The 19567-nt window shown below is 43.2% G+C and overlaps 1 protein-coding gene across 1 annotated transcript; it reads left to right on the top strand.

The window, feature by feature from the left end:
* The first annotated feature begins 14098 nt into the window (after positions 1 to 14098).
* Positions 14099 to 18793, top strand: LOC124666754 (probable fatty acyl-CoA reductase 4). Its single transcript, XM_047204083.1, has 10 exons — positions 14099 to 14214; positions 14296 to 14399; positions 14516 to 14718; positions 15138 to 15238; positions 15358 to 15556; positions 15738 to 15899; positions 16041 to 16122; positions 16226 to 16492; positions 16599 to 16726; positions 18551 to 18793. Exons 1-10 carry the CDS (start codon positions 14136 to 14138, stop codon positions 18717 to 18719), a joined length of 1494 nt encoding a protein of 497 aa, XP_047060039.1. The 5' UTR covers positions 14099 to 14135; the 3' UTR covers positions 18720 to 18793.
* Positions 18794 to 19567: the final 774 nt, after the last annotated feature.

The following is a 19567-nucleotide window of genomic DNA, read 5'->3' as shown; positions in this document are numbered from 1 at the left end:
GAAATTTTTTGAGTAGCCTTGCCGGTACAGCTGACTTTGGTTGGTTTTGTCTTCCACCTTGTGGGAGGTCGGGGGGAATTTTGGTTGGTATTAATACTACAACTCTTATGGTTAAGAATGTGGAAAATGGTGACTTCTGTGTGAAGTTATATCTCCGTTCTAAACATGATGGTTTTGAATGGATTCTTGTCTCTGTATATGGAGCTGCTCAAGATGCAAGAAAACCGGAATTTTTATCGGAACTAGTGAGATTGTGCGATAATGAGACTCAACCAATTTAGTTAGTTGGCGATTTTAATATCCTTCGTAGACCAGAGGAGAAGAGCAATGATAGTTTTAACCCTAGGTGGCCTTTTATGTTTAATGCCATTATTGAAAATTTGAACCTAAGGGAGATTGTGCTCTCGGGTAGGCAATTCACATGGGCTAGTAGAAGGGCTAATCCTACTTTTGAAAAACTTGATCGGGTTCTCACGAGTGTGGAGTGGGAACAAAAATTTCCTTTGGTTTCGGTTAGGGCTCTTACTCGGGCCGGATCAGATCATACCCCTCTTCTAATTGATTCGGGCAATCATGCTCATATTGGGAATAAAGCGAGATTTTCTTTTGAGCTTTCTTGGTTCGAACAAGAGGGTTTTTATGATATGGTTAAAAGGGAATGTGCGGCGGTCTCCGCTGGAAAAACACCAATTGTAACTTGGCAGAATAAAATAAGACATTTACGGAGATTTTTACGTGGCTGGGCAAAGAATTTAAGTGGGAAGTATAAGAAGGAGAAGGAAAGGTTGCTTAATATAATAGATTTCCTTGATATTCAGGCTGAGTCTTGTCCTCTAAATGATGTGGAAAGGGCTGAATTGAGGAATGCAAATGAACAATTAAATAAGCTTAGGAGAGATGAAGAGACGAAATGGGCACAAAGAGCTAAAATAAAACATATACAGGAGGGGGGTAATAATACGAAGTATTTTCATCTAATTGCTAATGGAAAACATAGAAAGAAGAAAAATTTTCAACTTGAACAGGAAGAAGGGACCATTGTGGGTGATGACAATTTAAAAGTTTTTATCACTGAATATTATAAGAAGCTCTTCGGAGCACCTGATGAGAATTCTTTCACCTTGATGGAGGATCGCAATGATGATATCCCACAGTTGTCTGTTCAGGAAAATGAGCTTCTATCACAAATTTTTACAGAGGATGAAGTTTTTAATGCCATCTACCAGATGGAACACAATAAATCACCGGGACCTGATGGCTTTCCAGCGGAGTTTTATCAAAGATTTTGGAATGTAATTAAAGGGGACTTGATGGCCATGTTTGGACACTTCCAAAATGGTGGCTTCCCCCTTTTTAAATTAAACTTTGGGATTATTACGTTGCTTCCCAAGAAAGAAAACGCCGTCCAAATTCAACAGTATAGACCTATTTGTCTGTTAAATGTCAGCTTCAAAATCTTCACTAAAGTAGCTACTAACCGGGTGTCAGATGTTGCACACACGGTAGTGAGACCATCCCAAACCGCTTTCATGCCGGGTAGACATATTTTAGAAGGCGTAGTGGTGTTACATGAAACGATTCATGAATTATATAGTAAAAAGATGGATGGAGTCCTTTTCAAAATTGATTTTGAGAAGGTATATGATAAGGTAAAATGGCCTTTCCTCCAGCAGGTACTTCGGATGAAGGGGTTTAATAACGTTTGGTGTGAGCGTATTAGAAGTTTCGTAGAGATGGGTAGTGTGGGGATTAAGGTGAATGATGATGTGGGCCATAACTTCCAAACACGAAAAGGATTGAGGCAGGGGGATCCGTTATCACCTATCCTTTTTAATATTGTTGCCGATATGTTGGCTATTTTGATAGCTAGGGCTAAGGAGGAGGGTCAAGTTGGAAGCCTCATTCCACATCTTGTCGAGGGAGGGGTTTCAGTTTTGCAGTACGCTGATGATACCATTTTGTTTATGGAACACGACTTAGTTAAGGCTGTTAATATGAAACTCATTCTTTGTATTTTTGAGCAATTATCTGGTCTTAAAATTAATTTTTATAAGAGCGAGCTGTTTTGTTTCGGTAAAGCTACAGACTTTGAGCATCAATATAAAACTATCTTTGGGTGTACATCTGGGACTTTACCTCTACGTTACTTAGGGGTTCTTATACACTACAGACGCCTTCGTAATTCTGAATGGAATCCGATGGAGAACCGTTTTGCCTCAAAATTAGGATGCTGGAAAGGAAAAATGTTGTCATATGGGGATCGCTTAGTGCTTGTAAATTCTGTTCTTACGAGCCTACCTATGTTTATGTTATCTTTCCTAGAAATTCCTAAAGGGGTACGCAAGAGACTTGATTATTATCGTTCTCGGTTTTTTTGGCAAGCGGAGAATGATAAGAAGAAGTATAGATTATCTCGATGGAATATAGTTTGCAGGCCTAAGGATCAGGGAGGTTTGGGAATTGAGGTGCTTGAATTGAAAAACTTATGTCTTTTAAGCAAATGGCTTTTCAAATTGCTGCAGGAGGAAGGGATGTGGCAACAACTACTTCACAATAAATATATCAAAAACAAAACGTTGGCTCAGTGTAGAGGCTAAACCCACGGATTCACCTTTTTGGAAGGGGCTTATGCGGGTTAAACCGGAGTTCTTTAAGAGGGGGAGGTTCAAAGTCGGTAATGGTCTATCAGTGAGGTTTTGGGAGGATACTTGGCTGGGTAATTGTCCTCTAGCTTTACAATATCCGTCTTTATATAATATTGTCCAATGGAAAAATGAGTTGGTTTCTACGGTAGTAGCAAATACACCGCTGAATATTGGTTTTAGACGAATTTTTAATGATTATAAATACAATTTGTGGTTACACTTATGTGAGAGGCTTATGTCTATTCATCTTTCTAATGAACCGGATACGTTTGTTTGGAACCTAAATGAATCTGGTATATTTTCTGTTAAATCTATGTACCTTGATCTTATGAATGGCCATACCAGATTTTTACGGAAATACTTATGAAAGATTAAGGTTCCTCTAAAAATTAAGATTTTCATGTGGTTCTTAAGTAATAGAGTATTGCTTACTAAGGATAATTTGGTAAAGAGGAAATGGACTGGATGTCAAAAATGTTGTTTTTGTAATAATGATGAAACTGTTGATCATCTATTTCTTCATTGTCCTTTTGCGAAGATTGTTTGGAGAATGATATTTTTTACATATAATATTCCACCTCCTTCCAATATAACTAATATGTTTGGTAATTGGCTAAATGGAGTGAATAAGAAGGATAAAACATATATTCGAATTGGTGTTTCGGCAATTTGTTGGTCGATTTGGACTAGCCGGAATGATATCATCTTTAATAAACAAAAGGGTACAAATTTTTTGCAGGTTATTCTTCGTGCGGCGCATTGGATACAACTATGGGCATATTTGCTCCCGGCGGACCAGCGGGATACCATGGTTTCTGGATGCAACCGGCTCCTGGAGGTCACTCAGGATTGCTATTTCCGGGCTACTGGATGGCGGCACACTAGCAGAATTCTAGATGGATAGTTTTTGCACACTTTCCATCTACAGATGTTTTGTTTTGATATCTTTAGTTCTCTTTGGCTACAAGTATATCTCTATGTAATAAGTACTTGACATCGACGTTTTATTTAATAAATGGCTGTGTGCATCGATTGATGCAGAGGCCGGGGCTATGCTCCCATATCTAAAAAAAAAAGACACTGAGGGTGTGTTTGGTAGCCTGGGTCAGTAGAGAATAGCAATCTACACTCATACAAGCTGACCCCAGCTAAGCTGAGTTGAGATATTCTCACATGTTTGGTAGCTCGTATCTGTTGAGATATGTTGAGTGCATCTGTTGTTTGGTAGATTGTATGAGATGAGATGCTAATAAATTACAACAAAACCCCTGAATATAAAGATGGAAGTCAATCAGGTCCCTGTACATAGAAACAAAAAGCAAGCGGACCCCTGTACAAAGAATATACAAGCAATCGGGTCCCTGTACTTAGAAACAGAAAAGAAATCGGGTCCCTGGCTGGCCGTGGCGGCGTTGGTCCTCGCCGTTGCCGTGACCGGCCTGCTGCCGCGCGTCCTTGCCGTGGCTGGCTTGCTGCCGCGCGTTCATGCTCGTTGAGGAGCTGGAGGCGGAGCTTGCTGGCGTGGCCGGACTGCTGCTGTGCGTCCTTGCATGGCCGGACTGCTGCTGCGCGTCCTTGCGTGGCCAGACTGTTGTCGCGCGTCTGTTGCTGCTGGCTGGCGTGGCGGCGCGAGGCCTCGACGGAGGTTGCTGCTGCCGTGGCGGCGCGAGGGTCGGGCGAAGGTTGCTGCTACGGCCATGGTGGCGGATCTTGCTGCTAGCGCCCGTGGCGGCGTGAGTTCGTGGCAGACAGTAGCGGCGACGCGAGGTCGTGATGCGAGGTGGTGGCGGGCGAACGTGGCTGCCGGCCTTGGAGTCGAGGAGGCGGCTCGGAGGCGGAGGATCTGAACGGCCGGGCCGGAGCGGGAGCAGGGCCAAAGGGAGAGAAGGGGGTGGGGGGAAATGAGGAGAAAACTGTGCGGGGTGGAGGTCTGGGGGTAGGGATGCGGGGCCAGCTACAGTCTTTTGCGGGTATGAGGTGAGCCGGGTCGAGTTGTGAAGCTCGATTTGAGCTTCACAACCCAGCCAGGCCGAGAGGCCTTTTTCGTATGACCCCAGCACTGCCGAGATGGTCCGACCCGAGCTAACAAACAAAGGATGGTCACTTTAGCTAGGTTGAGGTGGGATATTCTGAGGTCACCCGGGCTGCCAAACACACCCTGAGGGAACTCCATGACGGAGTCTCCTTGTGGCGGTGCCCAGGGCGATCCGGATGGGGCGGCCATTGCCGCCGGCGAAAAGGGCGAGCCCATGCCTTATGAGGGACGCCTGCTATACCAAATCATGGGAAATGAGGAATTCATGCGGAGGTCGCTCGTTCATCGTGGCGGCCCGCAAGAAAAGATCAGGAGTGAGATACAGGCCAGATCTCTCGCCAGAGATCGCTGACGTACGTGATCGAGCCATTACTCTTGCCAAATCGCTAGATCAAAGTATGATTGATAAAGATCTCGAGGAGATGGAGAAGGCTGAGACAAAAGGTAAAAGAAATATTATGAATTATGTAGCGGAGGTGAAGGAAATCGCCAAGATTTAACACATACTGGGAAAGAAAGCGGAAGTTTCAAAAGAATCTATAACTCTTGACAATCTGGAGGTGAAAGAACATAGGAGAATCTGCCATGATCCCAAACAGGGCGCAGTGGTGATTTCTGATTGCCAAATCGTAAGGAATGAAACTATGGAGAAGGCTGAGACAAAAGGGGAAGGAAACATTAGGAATTATGTAGCGGAGGTGACGGAAATTACCAAGATCCAACACATACAGAAAAAGAAAGCAGAAGTTCCTAAAGAATCTGTAACTCTTGACAATCTGGAGGTGAAAGAACCTAGGAGAATCTGTCGTGATCCCAAACAGGGTGCAGTGGTGATGTCTGATTGCCCATGAGGAATGAAACTATTACTGATGACCAAGTTAGGAAACTAAAGATCGCACATATGGATTCAGCGGAGAGTGAGCCCACAGGAATTGGAGTAATTCAAATCAGAATCAAATTCAATATGGAGATTGTAATCCCAGAGATTAGTAAGAGTAATGGAAACAAGCCTATAAATCCTGATGAAACAGAGTGGTACAACCCATCTCTGTCCACTATCATCACCTGCACTCACCAAACAAATTTTTTTCATGGCTACACCAAACTGTGTGGTGCTGGGAGGGAATGCTGAAGAGGGACAAAGCGGTGCCGTTGAGAACCCAAATCCAGGGAAGCGCCCTGGGAAGGGCGGTCTGATCGATGCGAAGACTGACGCAACTGTCAACTGATCATGTGGAACGTAGTTGGCATGGGGCCGTCAAGGATGGGCTTCAAAGTGCCTCCCATACTGGACTGCCTCCAGGAGGACGGAAGCATGTACCATGAGCTGAAGGAGAAGGAGAAAGAAGCTCACAGGGCGGCGGCTGCTTTTGTCCAGGCCAAGACTCGGGTGCTGGGAAAGCGTAGTGAAGATGATTTCATGGAGATGGAGATAGAAGACGAAGCAAGTTCCATGATACAGACAGAGGGCAAAGCAAAGAAGAACAAGAGCCTAACTGATGTTGATGCAGGGAAGCAGGTGGATGGAAAGGGAGGTGACAAGATCTTGGAGGCAACCGGCACTGGGTCCGCCGGTCCACTGGTGGGCGCAGATGATCGCGCCTCCCAGGGAAAATGAGTATATGATGCTGGAACTGCCGGGGCCTGGGGCAACCTCGGACAGTTCAAGATCTTGAGCGCCTCGTGCACAAGAATAAACCGAAGCTCCTGTTCCTGTCTGAAACGCGTCAAAGGAAAGAAGTAGTTGAGGGCCTTAGATGGAGATTAGGGCCAAAACACATAGGCCTGGGGCAACCTCGGACAGTTCAAGATCTCGAGCGCCTCGTGCACAAGAATAAACCGAAGCTCATGTTCCTGTCTGAAACGCGTCAAAGGAAAGAAGTAGTTGAGGGCCTTAGATGGAGATTAGGGGTAAACACGTAATGTCCTTTCATGAAGAGGGAAAGGAGGGGGAGAGTAGCTTTGTTTCGGGATGAAAATGTGGATGTTGAGGTTCTCAAAATAGGCAACCGATGTATTGTTGTGTACATCAGGTTGCGTCAGAATGAAATAAAATGGAGGTGCACGTTTGTTTATGGAGAGCCTAAGGCTAGACAAAGATTTAATATGTGGGAACTTCTACAGCGCATTAAGCCGCTGGCTGCTGGACCATGGCTCATGGCAGGAGATTTCAATGAATGTTTGTGGCAGGGGGAACACTACTCAAAGAGAAAAAGAAATGAAAAACAAATGTATGACTTTGGAGAGATTTTATCTCACTGTGATCTGCGTGATCTTAGGTACACTGGGCTCCCATGGACATATGACAATAAACATAAGGGAGCAAACAACGTCCGAGTCAGATTGGACCGTGAGTGGCCTGTCCTGGATGGATGAGTGTTTTTCCTGACTATAGAGTTGAACACCTGGTTAGCAGCAGATCCGACCATTGTCCTATTCTTATAAAGCTGAAGTCTAATGAAAGTGTAAAACCAATGTTTCCCAGTAGGAAGTATGAATGCTATTGGGAAAGAGAGGACATCCTATAGGAGGAAATCGAGTGGGCTTGGAAAAGACAGCCGGAAGCCAAAAATATGTCAGATGTGCAGAATAAACTGAGTGGTCTCATGGATACACTCCAACTATGGAGCAAGAGAACTATTGGTTCAGTCTCAAAAAAGATTGAAAAATTACGCAAGCAACTTGGCAATGCTAGTGCGTATCATGATGACTTCATTGTGAAGGAAAAAAGAAGGATTTCTTTGGAACTTGATGAATTGCTTGCAAAAGAGGAAATCAAATGGAAACAATGGTCCAGAGTGGATTGGCTGAAGGCGGGAGACCAAAACACTGCTTATTTTCACCGTAAAGCAACTTGGAGACAAAGAAAAATAATATAGCAAAACTGCAGAAGACTGATGGTACGGTCACGGAAGACATTGATGAAATTAAAATGATGACCACTGATTTCTTTAAGACCCTATACAACAAAGATGATAATGTGGAGCCTGATGAGGTCCTACACTTGTTCCAACACAAAATCAGTGATGACATGAATAATGAGCTATGTAAGGACTTCATAGTGGAAGAGACTGGTGACGCCCTTTTCCAAATCGGTCCTATGAAAGCACCAGGGACGGATGGGTATCCGGCAAAAAAAATTCAAAGAAACTGGGACCTGCTTAGAGAAGAAATTATTGGTGCTGTCACGGAGTTCTTCAGAACAAGAATCATGCCCGAAGGTCTAAACGACACGGCCATTGTTCTAATCCCCAAAACAAAAGATGCTTCAAATCTGAAGGATTATATACCAATAAGCCTCTGTAACGTGGTTTACAAAATCATTTCCAGGTGTATCGTGAATAGATTATGTCCTATGCTTGATGAAATCATCTCGCCTACCCAAAGTGCTTTTATCCCGGGAAGAATGATAACTGACAACGCTTTAATCGCGTTTGAATGTATCTATGCAATACAAAAGAATACAGCCAAAAGAGGGAAATATTGTGCCTATAAACTTGATCTAGCCAAAGCCTATGACGGGGTGGATTGGACTTTCTTAGAAGGTGCTCTCAGAAAGCTAGGTTTTGGCGAGAGGTGGATCCAATGGATAATGGCATGTGTTACGTCTGTTAGATATGCAGTTCGGCTTAATGGATGCCTTCTAGACTCTTTCCAACCTACTATAGGCCTTAGGCAAGGCGATCCGCTATCGCCTTATCTCTTCCTGCTAGTACCAGAGTGCTTATCCAACCTGATAGTATGCTATTTTTGCTGACGATAGTGTGCTTATCTCTTTTTGCTGACGATAGTATGCTATTTTTTGAAGCGAACGCAGATCAAGCTTTGAAGATAAAGGTTATGTTGAGTACATATGAAAAGGGCACAGGGCAATTACTAAGCGCCCCCAAATGCTCTATCCTACTCGGAAACAATGTCAGCGAGGAAGATGGCCAAGCCACAATGAATGCTCTTCAAATTGAGAAACCAGAGTTTGAAGAGAAATATTTGGGGTTGCTTGTGCATGATGGAAGAATGAAGGATGGTCGTTCCCAACCTATAAAAGACAGGCTTCACAAACGGCTTACTGACTGGTCTGAAAAAAACATGTCTGCAGGAGCAAAAGAAACTCTAATAAAATCAGTTATCCAATCTATGTCGACTTATGCGATGAGCGTCTTCAAGTTCCCTGCAGGACATTGCGATGACCTCAGCCAGCTTACCCGTAACACACTAGAAAGCGTGGGAGAGAATTGCTACACCAAAACACTTTGGAGGTCTGGGTTTTAGAGATCGAAGACTGTTCAACCAAGCTCTCCTTGCTAGGCAAGCATGGAGATTGATTACAAAGCCTAACAGCCTGTGTGCACGACTATTAAAAGCAAAATATTACCCCCACGGTGAACTAACAGACACAACATTTGCACAGAATGCATCACCTGATTGGCAAGGAATCTGCCATGGACTGGACCTCCTTAAAAAAGGAGTGATTTGGAGAGTTAAGTCAGGAACCAAAATTCGTATATGGCGGGACAACTGGATTCCGAGAGGGAATCTGAAAGCAACAACCAGAAACAATCGGCAGATGTTTAAATGGGTGTCTGACCTGATTATGTCAAACACAAAATAATGGAACGAGACTCTAGTCTGGTCCATTTTCCCCTCGTATGATGCGGATGAAATTCTCCAAATCAGAATTCCGCAAGCAAATGCAAAGGATTTCATTGCCTGGCATTCTGAAAAGAATGGCTTCTTTAGTGTCTGCAACGCTTACAGGCTTGCCCTCCTTAATAGCGCTGGAAGCAATACGATAGGACAAATGAGCGAGAGGCCAGATGGTGATCGACCGTTGTGGGATGTTATCTGGAAGGCAAACGTTCCTCAAAAAGTAAGAATCTTTAATTGGCCACTAGCAACAAATTCTTTGGCCGTTCAACATAATAGATGTAGAAGAAAGATGATAACGGATCCTACATGTACAGTCTTTGGAATGGAGGAGGAGGATGGGTACCATGCCACTATGCACTGCACTAAGGCTGTAGCGCTTAGATCAAGGCTAAGAGAAATCTGGGAACTACCAAAGGAAGAGGATATGGCTAACAAAGGTAAGGAATGGGCTCTCATTACTCTGAGTAATCTCACCTCTAGTATGAGGACGAAAGTCATGTTAATGTGGCGGAGAGCTTGGCATTTGAGGAATAACATAATTTTCGGGGATGGTAAGTGTGGAATTAAACAGTCAGCTGAATTCCTTGATAATTATTTGACAACCTTAACTAATATTAGCAAAGGACGAGAGGAAGGGGACATAAAAGGAAAGAAACCGATCCTAGAACTGAATTTCATTCAGGCAAAGAAACAATATACTGCAAAACATACTGCTTGGAAACCTCCTGACACGGTCTGGCAATGTATGAATATTGACGCTAGCTATATCCAGGATTCAGGTGCAACTTCTTGGGGAGCTGTGATTCGAGATGACCATGGTAAGGTAGTCTATACTGCTTGGGCTTTGATCCAAAATTGTGCTAATGCTGAAACTGCAAAGGCTATTGCCTGCTGGGAGGGTATAAAGCATGCCATCTCAGTGAATATTTCCAAACTGGTGGTGGAGTGTGACTGCTCCAATTTAGTGGCAAAATTATGCAGGGAGGTAAACGATCGCTCTCAGGTGGCAAGTATTATATTAGATATACAAAGACTCTGCACTTTGTTTGATGAAATCAAATTTATGAGGATCAAAAGGGTAGACAACAGAGTGGCTCATGAGTTAGCTAGGTTCAGTCGTGTTGAGAATTATAATGGGGTGATGATAGGATCAGCTCCTTCCTGCACGTTGGATCTGATTCTGAAAGATTGTAATCACAACTTTGTTCCAAATTAATATATTCACCCATTTTCAAAAAAATATAGAGAAAATAATAAATATACGTGGTACATGCATCATCTCTTATTGTCAACCCCACAATTAATAGAATCAATTTAATTTTAGTATTATTTTGATGCTAAGGGATGACATATAATGTAGAAAATAGCCTTTTTTGTTTCATAAGAACATCTCTGAGCTAAAAGAAAACAACCATATTTTCTTTTATTCTCTTTCCTCCAACTAAGTAAAAAAACATCCAACGTGGCAACTATAAGAAAATAACGACGTCACTGTTAGAATACATGTACGGCTTTGATTAGACTAGAATTTGATCTTATTGTAGCCCAAGTATTCTCCCCTCATTGTACCTTTATATATGCCCCACAGGTTCATTGCAATACTACACACAGAAATTAGGGTTCTATAATTTTCACATGGTATCCGAGAAGTTAGCCATGCGACGCCGATCCTAGGTCCTCCCACCATTTCCGCATCGCGACCCCTCTGGGGAGATCTCTCCTTGGGGGCGCGGCACCCGGTCACGGTCAATGATCGGATCGGTTCTTTAGACCAGATCTTAGATCAATTTCAAATTTTCCAATTCCTAGATTAGATCCAATTAGCTAGAAAATAAAATCCCTAAATCCCAGATCCAATATCCTCAAAATTCCGTCGGTGTAGATGGGCTTAGCTCAAAGGAAACCAGGCATCACCGGTGGCGTTACGTTCGTGGGAGGGCAACCTCGCGTGCTAGGTCTCAACGTTGGCGGCAGCAGTCCCATCATCAGCGGCCACGCGCGCATCACACTCGTCGTCCCGGAGCCACACCAGCACCTTCACCGTGCATATGAAGATGAAGCGTATATGTGAGTGTTCGCTAATCACCGGAGAAGAGGTGAAATTTGAAGGGACAAACAAGGAGTCTAGTTGGCGTCAAGAAATGGACAAGCCGACGGCAGGAAAGTCGATGGCATGGGTGTTACAAGGAACGGCAATAACAATGCCGAGGATGACGCCGGCGAGGAGCACCTGACGCATTTGGGACCCTGGTGGAAGATAAAGACCACATCATGCTTAGAGGAGTGATTGTTAGATTTAAGCACGACTTGTGTTTCGAATAGTATACGAATAGCTGTCTATCTAGTATACGAATAGGATACCTAGTTGGTCGAGCACAAATAGGTTGTCAAGTGGAAACCCATCAAAATCCTACTTATAGTGCATTTTAATTTTTCTAGTGTAAATTTCGATACCAAAATTTGAACAAAAAATATCAAAATACTCCCACCAGGATCCGACCTTAACACACTAAGGGCTTTGCTCGGTTAATCCTCTTTTCAAGGATATTGAAGTGTATTGGGGTGGATTGGAGTGTATTTTGACTTGTGGGGGGTTAATCTCCCTCAATCCCTTCCAATCCACGTGTATTCTAAGTAAACCAAACAAGGCCTAAGCACTAAATCGTATATATATGCGTGTACCCTGAGCATGTAATACCTGTGAGATTAATATTGCAACGCTCGATACAAGCGTTTAGCCAATCGTGCGTAAGTTGTGTTTGCTGGTGATCAATCCACTGAGCTAAGCTGCTAGCTAGCTTAGCTTGCTGTACACATACGGTAGCTGCATATTGGTTTGTACGTGCGCGTACTGCCGAAGTGCAGGGCCGGTCCATACATATTCAGGGCCCTGGGGCGAGAAGATGAAAAAAGGTCCTTCTTAACAAAATTTTAGAATGCATTGTATTTTAAAAGCAACCAATATATATTGATGGTCTTTGAACCACAAAACTCACACCACAATTTATTTATTTCCAATGGTCGGAGAACTACATCATGATAGCAAGAAAACAATATAGTTCTAAATAATATCAATCTTCTATGTACCACAATGAGACAATCAATTCATCTGCAAAACAAACAATCTTGTCAGAACTGTAGGTTCCTTGATTCGCAGCAGTCTACTCAACGCCTCTTCTCCATATGTGCTGACTGCCCTCGTTCATATCAGATCCAATAATGTGAGATATGGAGTGGTTAGACACAGGAAGACGTGCTATTTAACAGCTATCAGCGAATTAATTGAGGTGGGATTAGGGAAGGGAGGGAGACATACAATCCCATATTTTTGATGTGGTACTGCCTCCAATGTTGAGGATGAAAAGAGAGGAGATTGAGGAACAAAATACTCCCACCAGGAGTAGCACCATTGTCCATTAATGGGCTGTGGGCGGGCGTCCTTGGAATTTGAAAGACATGACTGCTTTGATTGGAGAATTTGGGAAGCCGAGGAGAAGACGAGCTAATGGTGCGAGTCCAGAGAAGAAGTGGAGAACGATGCGTCATTGTTTTTAGGGGAAGAATGATAGGTGCAGGTAGGCTATATTACTACCTGGATTGGGGCCCCTGTCACCGGAGGGCCCAGGGCGGTTGCCCCGTTGCCCCCCTTATGGGCCGGCCCTGCCGAAGTGTTGCTTAGTTGTTGTAGGTCGTGTCGACTTATGCGCCTTCGGCTGCGCGGCAGACTCGAAGATACGCCCACGATTGCATACGTGACCGAACTACTGCGGCTCGGCGACGTCGCAGTGGCGCGGGTCTTGAGACGGTTGACGGTGTCGCCGAAGACGTTCTCACTCGTAGAAAACAGTGCTTTCGTCCACCACCTCTGGAAGCTTTAATGGAGATGACCGAGCGGGATGTATGACCATGATTAAGTAATTTGAGTAGAGATTAAGTGTAGTTAGAGACTAAACTTGTCAAATAACTAAAATACTAAAAATTCTGAAAAATAGAAAAAAAGAGGAAATGGAAAATGATAGAAAAAATTGGATACAGAAATGACACCGTTAGCGGGTTCTGCCGTGGCAGCTTTTTGGAGCATTTTCGTACCGCGGTAGACCCTAAAGATCCTCCCGCCCGGGAGCTCGACAACCGCCACGTGGTGCCTCTTTAGCACCGGATGCTTTGCACCGGTGGGCAACCGGTGCTAAATACCCTTACAAACCGGCCCAGTTTTTCACTAGCGAGGGTTTGGACGCCCACCGGTGTTAAGTCCCCTTACAAACCGGTGATACAACCCTGGTTTGGACGTTTGGCAATTTTGCTTCGTTCGTGGTTGAGAAAATGCCCAAAAGTAAAAGAGACGGGTCTACATGCCAATGTCCTGATTGCAGATGGACTCAAAAGGAAACACCGCGCACGGCCCACGCGTGGGCAATGCTACCATGCCCCACATACCAGCGACATGTCAACAGGCTTATACTTTTAATTAATTACTTCATAAATGCACAATTTGAAATTTCTGGAGAAACTACAAACCGTCCAATAAATAGTAGCCTTCCCTTAGTAGTAGTAACCTTTGACGGGCTACTTAAGGCCTTAATTTCACAATTCATTTCTAGGTACTTATTGGACGGTTTGTAGTTAGTTGTTGGAGCTGTCTGAATAGCCACCTCGACCATAAAGTTTAGTACGAAGGTCTCCCAGCCAAAAAAGGTTTAAAGTGTACGTAGCCCCTCGATCTTCTTATAAATAAAGCAATCAAACAAGCCAAATGACTACGAAATACAATCAGGTAGTAGCCGAGAGTCAGGATCATCTAGTTCCCGATGGACGCCACTGCTGTAGCTGGGTGTTTTAGAGACAAGAGCATCCTCATCACCGGCTCAACTGGGTTCCTCGGGAAATGTATATAACACCCATGCCTCTCTGCGCGCATATCCAGTTATACATATGACTAAATATACCCTCCCATTTGTGAACACGCAGTGCTCGTGGAGAAAATACTGAGGGTTCAACCAGCTGTGAAGAAGCTCTACCTGCTTGTTCGTGCAGCAGACGCTGCGTCCGCGGAGCAGCGTGTTTTCTCCGATGTATGTTCCTTATGTTTTCATTCTATAAAATGGCATCATTTACTAATGTTCCACTTCCCAATAAATTTGTACTTCCTCTCCTTTTGTGTGTTTTATTTGATCTTCCTTTGATCTAGGTCATAGAAATGGATCTCTTTAACGTGCTACGAAAGAAGTACGGCCTTGCTGGCTTCCAAAGTTTCATCCAAGAAAAGGTAGTTCCTCTTGCAGGTGACATCATTTATGAGAACTTTGGGCTTGACAACTCGCGAGCTGATGCGTTGTCTAAAGATATCGATGTCATCATCAATGGGGCTGCGACAACTAACTTCTATGAAAGGTATAGTATACTAGAACACACCTCGTTCATTCCTACTATTCTACACTGCACAATAAAGAGAGAGAAATGAGTTGTAATCATTTATCGAAAAAAAATGAGTTGTAATCACGTAAGGATATCCAGATGTGGTAAAACAGATACAGCTGGAAATAGGCACGATAAGAATATTTTGGAATGGCAATTAAACCGATCATTCTCTTTATCAAACTCAAAGAACTCAGAGAGGTCATAAACAGCTCAGAAACATGACAGCGTCCGTTGCATGCTAAACATGAGGGTCTGAATGTTCAGTCCCTAGGTTTATTACCGTACACACGCTGCTCTCCTATGTAATACCAGTTCAAGCTCGATCACTAATGCTAATGCAGGCTCAACTTTTTCTAATGTGGACGTTGCTTGTTTGTTATGTGCGTGGACAGGTATGATGTTGCTCTGGCATCTAATGCACTAGGACCCAGAAATGCGTGCGAGTTCGCAAAGAAGTGTCCCAATCTGAAACTGTTACTTCATATTTCCACTGGTACGCGCATGCCTGGTGCACATACACCACCTGCTAAATCTGTTTAGGGTAAATTTACTACATTTTCTATGTCTATATAGTAAATTATTACCACAATCCAACGAGCATTATTTTATCAGCCTTTGTAGCTGGTACACAAGAAGGGCTGTTACTAGAGAAAGCGTTCCAGAATGGTGAAACACTAAGGGAAGGCTACTACATGGACATTGAAGCTGAGCTGCAGTTAGTTGATAAGATCAAGTCCGAACTTACGGCGGCTAAGAGCGGTACCTCAGAACAGTTGGAGAAGTCCACCATGAAAGAACTTGGCTTAAAAAGGTCCATATCTTACTTTATTTATTGCTAAGAGTGCCAGCGACAAAAGAATAAATGGAATATGAAATGGTAATATACACATAAGAAAATGTAATATTATAAAATTTTCGAATCGGACTGTGTATAAGATTACATGGATAAATATCGGCCACTGATTCAATTGCGCGCTGATCAATTGTTGAAGGGCTTGTCATTTTGGATGGCCAAATGTGTACACGTTTACCAAGACTATGGGTGAGATATTGCTTGGCCAGCGGAGGGGAAATCTTCCGGTTGTCATCATTCGCCCAACCATGGTAACCAGCACATATCAAGATCCATTCCCTGGATGGATAGAAGGAGCAAGGTATGTTCGATATCGACACATGATAGGATATTTTTCTCAATCATTTTTTCTAATTAGTCAGGAAGCTAGTGTTCTACTTGGGGTATGTCTCAAATGGACATTACTATACGATAGTAGATTAATTTGCGTTAACTTTTTCAGGACAATTGATGCTTTGATTGTTGCGTACAATGAGCAAGCATTCCCATGTTTCATAGGCGATCGCAGTAATGTAATCGATGCTGTGAGTGATATACGGCCATATTCAGATGCAATAAGAATTTATCGAGAATATGGAATAGTAATCACTTACTGAAACAGCTTTGTTAAACACATTATGCATACAGATTCCAGCAGACATTGTTATAAACGCTGCAATGGTAGCCATCGCTGTTCATTGGAACGAGGAAGCGCAAGTCATTTACCACGTGAGCTCATCACTCCAGAATCCACTATCCCTTTATGCATTTGAAGATGCATGTATGGATTACTTTTATATTAATCCTCGTACACTCGAAAATGGAAAAACCGTCCCAAATAAAAGGCCATACGTGTTCAAAAATCTTTCATTCTTCCGTCTAGTTCTGCTCCTGGTGTATAAACTTCCGCTACAGGTACGAACAGATAACCTTGTCATATACATGTACATACCTAGGCCAGTATAATTTATATATGGTCTATCGCGACTTATGCTTGTGGAAATAATTTTTTGCTCACCAGATGCTACACGTAATGAGCTTCTTATTATGTGGAATGTTTTCACAACACTACAATAAGCTCAACCGAAGATTGAATTTCTTGATGCTCTTGGTCAAACTTTATGCACCATATGCCTTCTTCAATGGACGGTGAGATCCTTTTTCACTTATTTTTTGACATCTATATCATTTTGCATCAGGCAAGTAGCCAATTTTAGACTACATTTTTAGCCAACTATGGTCAAGAACTTCTTTTTCGAGTCAACTCTCCAATGAAAATCATAAACTGTTTCTACGATTATATTTTATCAGGCCTACTTGAGTTTTCATTTTTATTTTGTGTGTACGTATCTAAAACCAAACTCCTTTTATCCAACTTTTCTTTTAGGTAAAGGCGGTAGTATCCTATCCGACATACGATTAGATAGAAAAGAGCAACCCAGTTTATTCTATTGTAGAAAATAAGGTGCTAGTCTCACCCGTTTCAAAATACAAGGGTACAATTTTATATGGTCCAGTGTTATCAAGTCAGTTAAACTAAACTATATTAGAAACCTTCTCTAATGTAATCAGGATTTTTTTAATTATTATTGTTCGTAAAATTATGATTTCGCATATCTAACATATATAATCAGTGTCCCCATATACAAAGCTAATGTTTTTACAATTATGTTTTATATTATTTGCATTGGAATGGACAATTTTCTATGTTAGTAACTAAACCTAAATTTTATTATAAATTAGATTGTACATGCTTATTTCTTATATTGAATTAACTTATTTATATTAATATTGTATATTTTAAAACTCACACGTTACAAAGTTAGTCATCACAAGAATAAATGTCACACATAAAATCACATTAGCTTATATACTATCCTATTGTACTATGTCTCAATTGCTAAGTATCATGGAAAAGGAGAGAGGGGCGGCAGGCTCAAGGTCCCCACCAGATTTGCTCAAGAGGTTAATTTGCTCTGTCAGTTCAAGCTGCAACGAGTGGTTGACTTGTTTCTCGAGAAAACTTTCAAGATTCAGCTAAAAAAATGGGATGTTAATTTCAATTACATAGAAGTCTTTCTCCTAATTCAATTGTTATTGGACAAAATCCGGAAACATAAACTATGGGAAAACCTTTAAACACAATTAGTATAACTAGGATTTATTAATGAGTTCAACAAACTGGAAAATACAGAGGAAGATTAAGGGTGTGAATTTACTTGCCTAGGCATGGGTGTAGTTCGCTAACTCCTCCATCACCTTGCAAACCATTACGGCAGGTTAGTCAGCCTCAAATTCCCGTTCGTGCAGTACCTGGTCTGCTGCATCTAGTACCATCAACGAACTGTCCAATAGATTCATAGATTGTTAAAAACATGGGGGATTCAAAAGTTGGAGACGAAACGGACGTGGGGGGGGGGGGGGGAGACTGGATTGGATCTTGCCGTTTCAAGCCATGGATGACATGGAGGGAGGACGCCGGTCAGTTCAGCGGAACAACATCGCTAGGGTTCCCTTGAGGACTCGCTGTGGGATTGGAGAGGCAAACCGATGGAGATTTTTTTTTTGTTTTTTTGAGAGAGGAAACAGTACGTTTTTGGCATCCAATCGCAGCGATGAGCTAAACAGATTTAGGCGGCTACGACTGCGGGAGGGGACGCGGTAAGTTAATTAATCGGACGGCTCCTGATAGATAAACAATAGATCTAACGGATGATTAGTTGTTATTTTCTAGGATTAACGTGGAGCCTTAATGGGAGTCTCCAATTAGTAAATATAAGATATAAGATGGCAATCCCAATGTTGAGCACTTCCCATTATCCTCAGATGTCTGCATCACAAAGAAAAAGAATTGTAATGATTTGTAGTCAACCGCAATTAATTAAACCCATTTTAATTACAGGTGCATATAAATTTCTATTATTCTAATACATTTCTAACCATGTTTGCCTTTGGTTGTTCATTCTTGTGAAGCTTTGATGACACAAACTTGTCGAGGTTGTGGAGTGAAGCTAAGATGGATGGTGGGGATAATTCCATATTTAACTTTGATCCCAAGTGTGTCGATTGGCACTCATATCTCGTCGAGGTCCACGTCCCAGCTGTACTAAAGTGCGCACGCAGGGAGAAAGGCCGAGCATGAAAGATACTATCATCACAAGATGCAGCAAAATATAATGGTCTGATTGAGATTACTTGTAAAATAACACAGATTATTGTGTGGGTTCTTATCATTATCACTTTACTTTGTGGGATCCGTTTAATGTACAAGGTTACACTAGTAGGAAAAGTCTCATCAGTGGCGCACCAAAAAATGATTCTGTGGCGCATGGGCGGTGCGCCACAGAATTCTCGCCACAAAAATAAGGTTTCTGTGGCGCACCGATCCATGCGCCACAGAAAGTCTTATTTCTGTGGCGCACCGACGGTGGTGCGCCACAGAATTTTTTTTTGAAATTCAAAAAAATGGCGGCCAGATCTAGATCTAGATCTGGGGCCGCCGATTTTTTTTTTTTGATATTTCGCTGGAAGGTAGCCGGAGGTGGGTGGCTGGGTGGGTGGGTGGGTGAAGGAGGAGGACGACCGGAGGAGGAGGAGGACGGCCGGAGGAGGAGGTCGTGGTGGTGGTGGTGGTGGAGGAGGAGGTGGAGGTGGTGGAGGTGGTGGAGGTGGTGGTGGTGGTGGAGGAGGTGGTGGTGGAGGAAGAGGAGGTGGCGGTGGAGGAGGAGGTGGTGGTCGCCGGAGGAGGAGGAGAAGGTGGTCGTCGCCGGAGTAGGTCACCGGAGTAGGAGGAGAAGGAGGCCGGCCGGATGAGGAGGTCGCCGGAGTAGGAGGCCGGCCCCGGAGGAGGTGGTGGTGGTGGAGGAGGAGGAGGAGGAGGCCGGCCGGAGGAGGAGGTGGTGGTGGTGGAGGAGGAGGAGGAGGAGAAGTGGAGGAGGAGAAGTTTGCATCCAAGGAGGAGAAGTGAGGAGAAGTGGAGGAGAAGTGGAC

Source organism: Lolium rigidum, chromosome 6 (genome assembly GCF_022539505.1).
Source record: "Lolium rigidum isolate FL_2022 chromosome 6, APGP_CSIRO_Lrig_0.1, whole genome shotgun sequence".
NCBI lineage: Eukaryota > Viridiplantae > Streptophyta > Magnoliopsida > Poales > Poaceae > Lolium > Lolium rigidum.
This window is presented reverse-complemented; position numbering and strand designations above follow the sequence as displayed.

What these genes read in the sequence shown, in the direction of transcription:
- LOC124666754 (XM_047204083.1), top strand. Translation starts at nt 14,136, where the DNA reads ATGGACGCCACTGCTGTAGCTGGGTGTTTTAGAGACAAGAGCATCCTC. An exon ending in TGTATAAACTTCCGCTACAG is followed by an intron (nt 16,493 to 16,598) that starts GTACGAACAGAT and finishes TTTGCTCACCAG; the next exon opens with ATGCTACACGTAATGAGCTT. An exon ending in TATGCCTTCTTCAATGGACG is followed by an intron (nt 16,727 to 18,550) that starts GTGAGATCCTTT and finishes ATTCTTGTGAAG; the next exon opens with CTTTGATGACACAAACTTGT.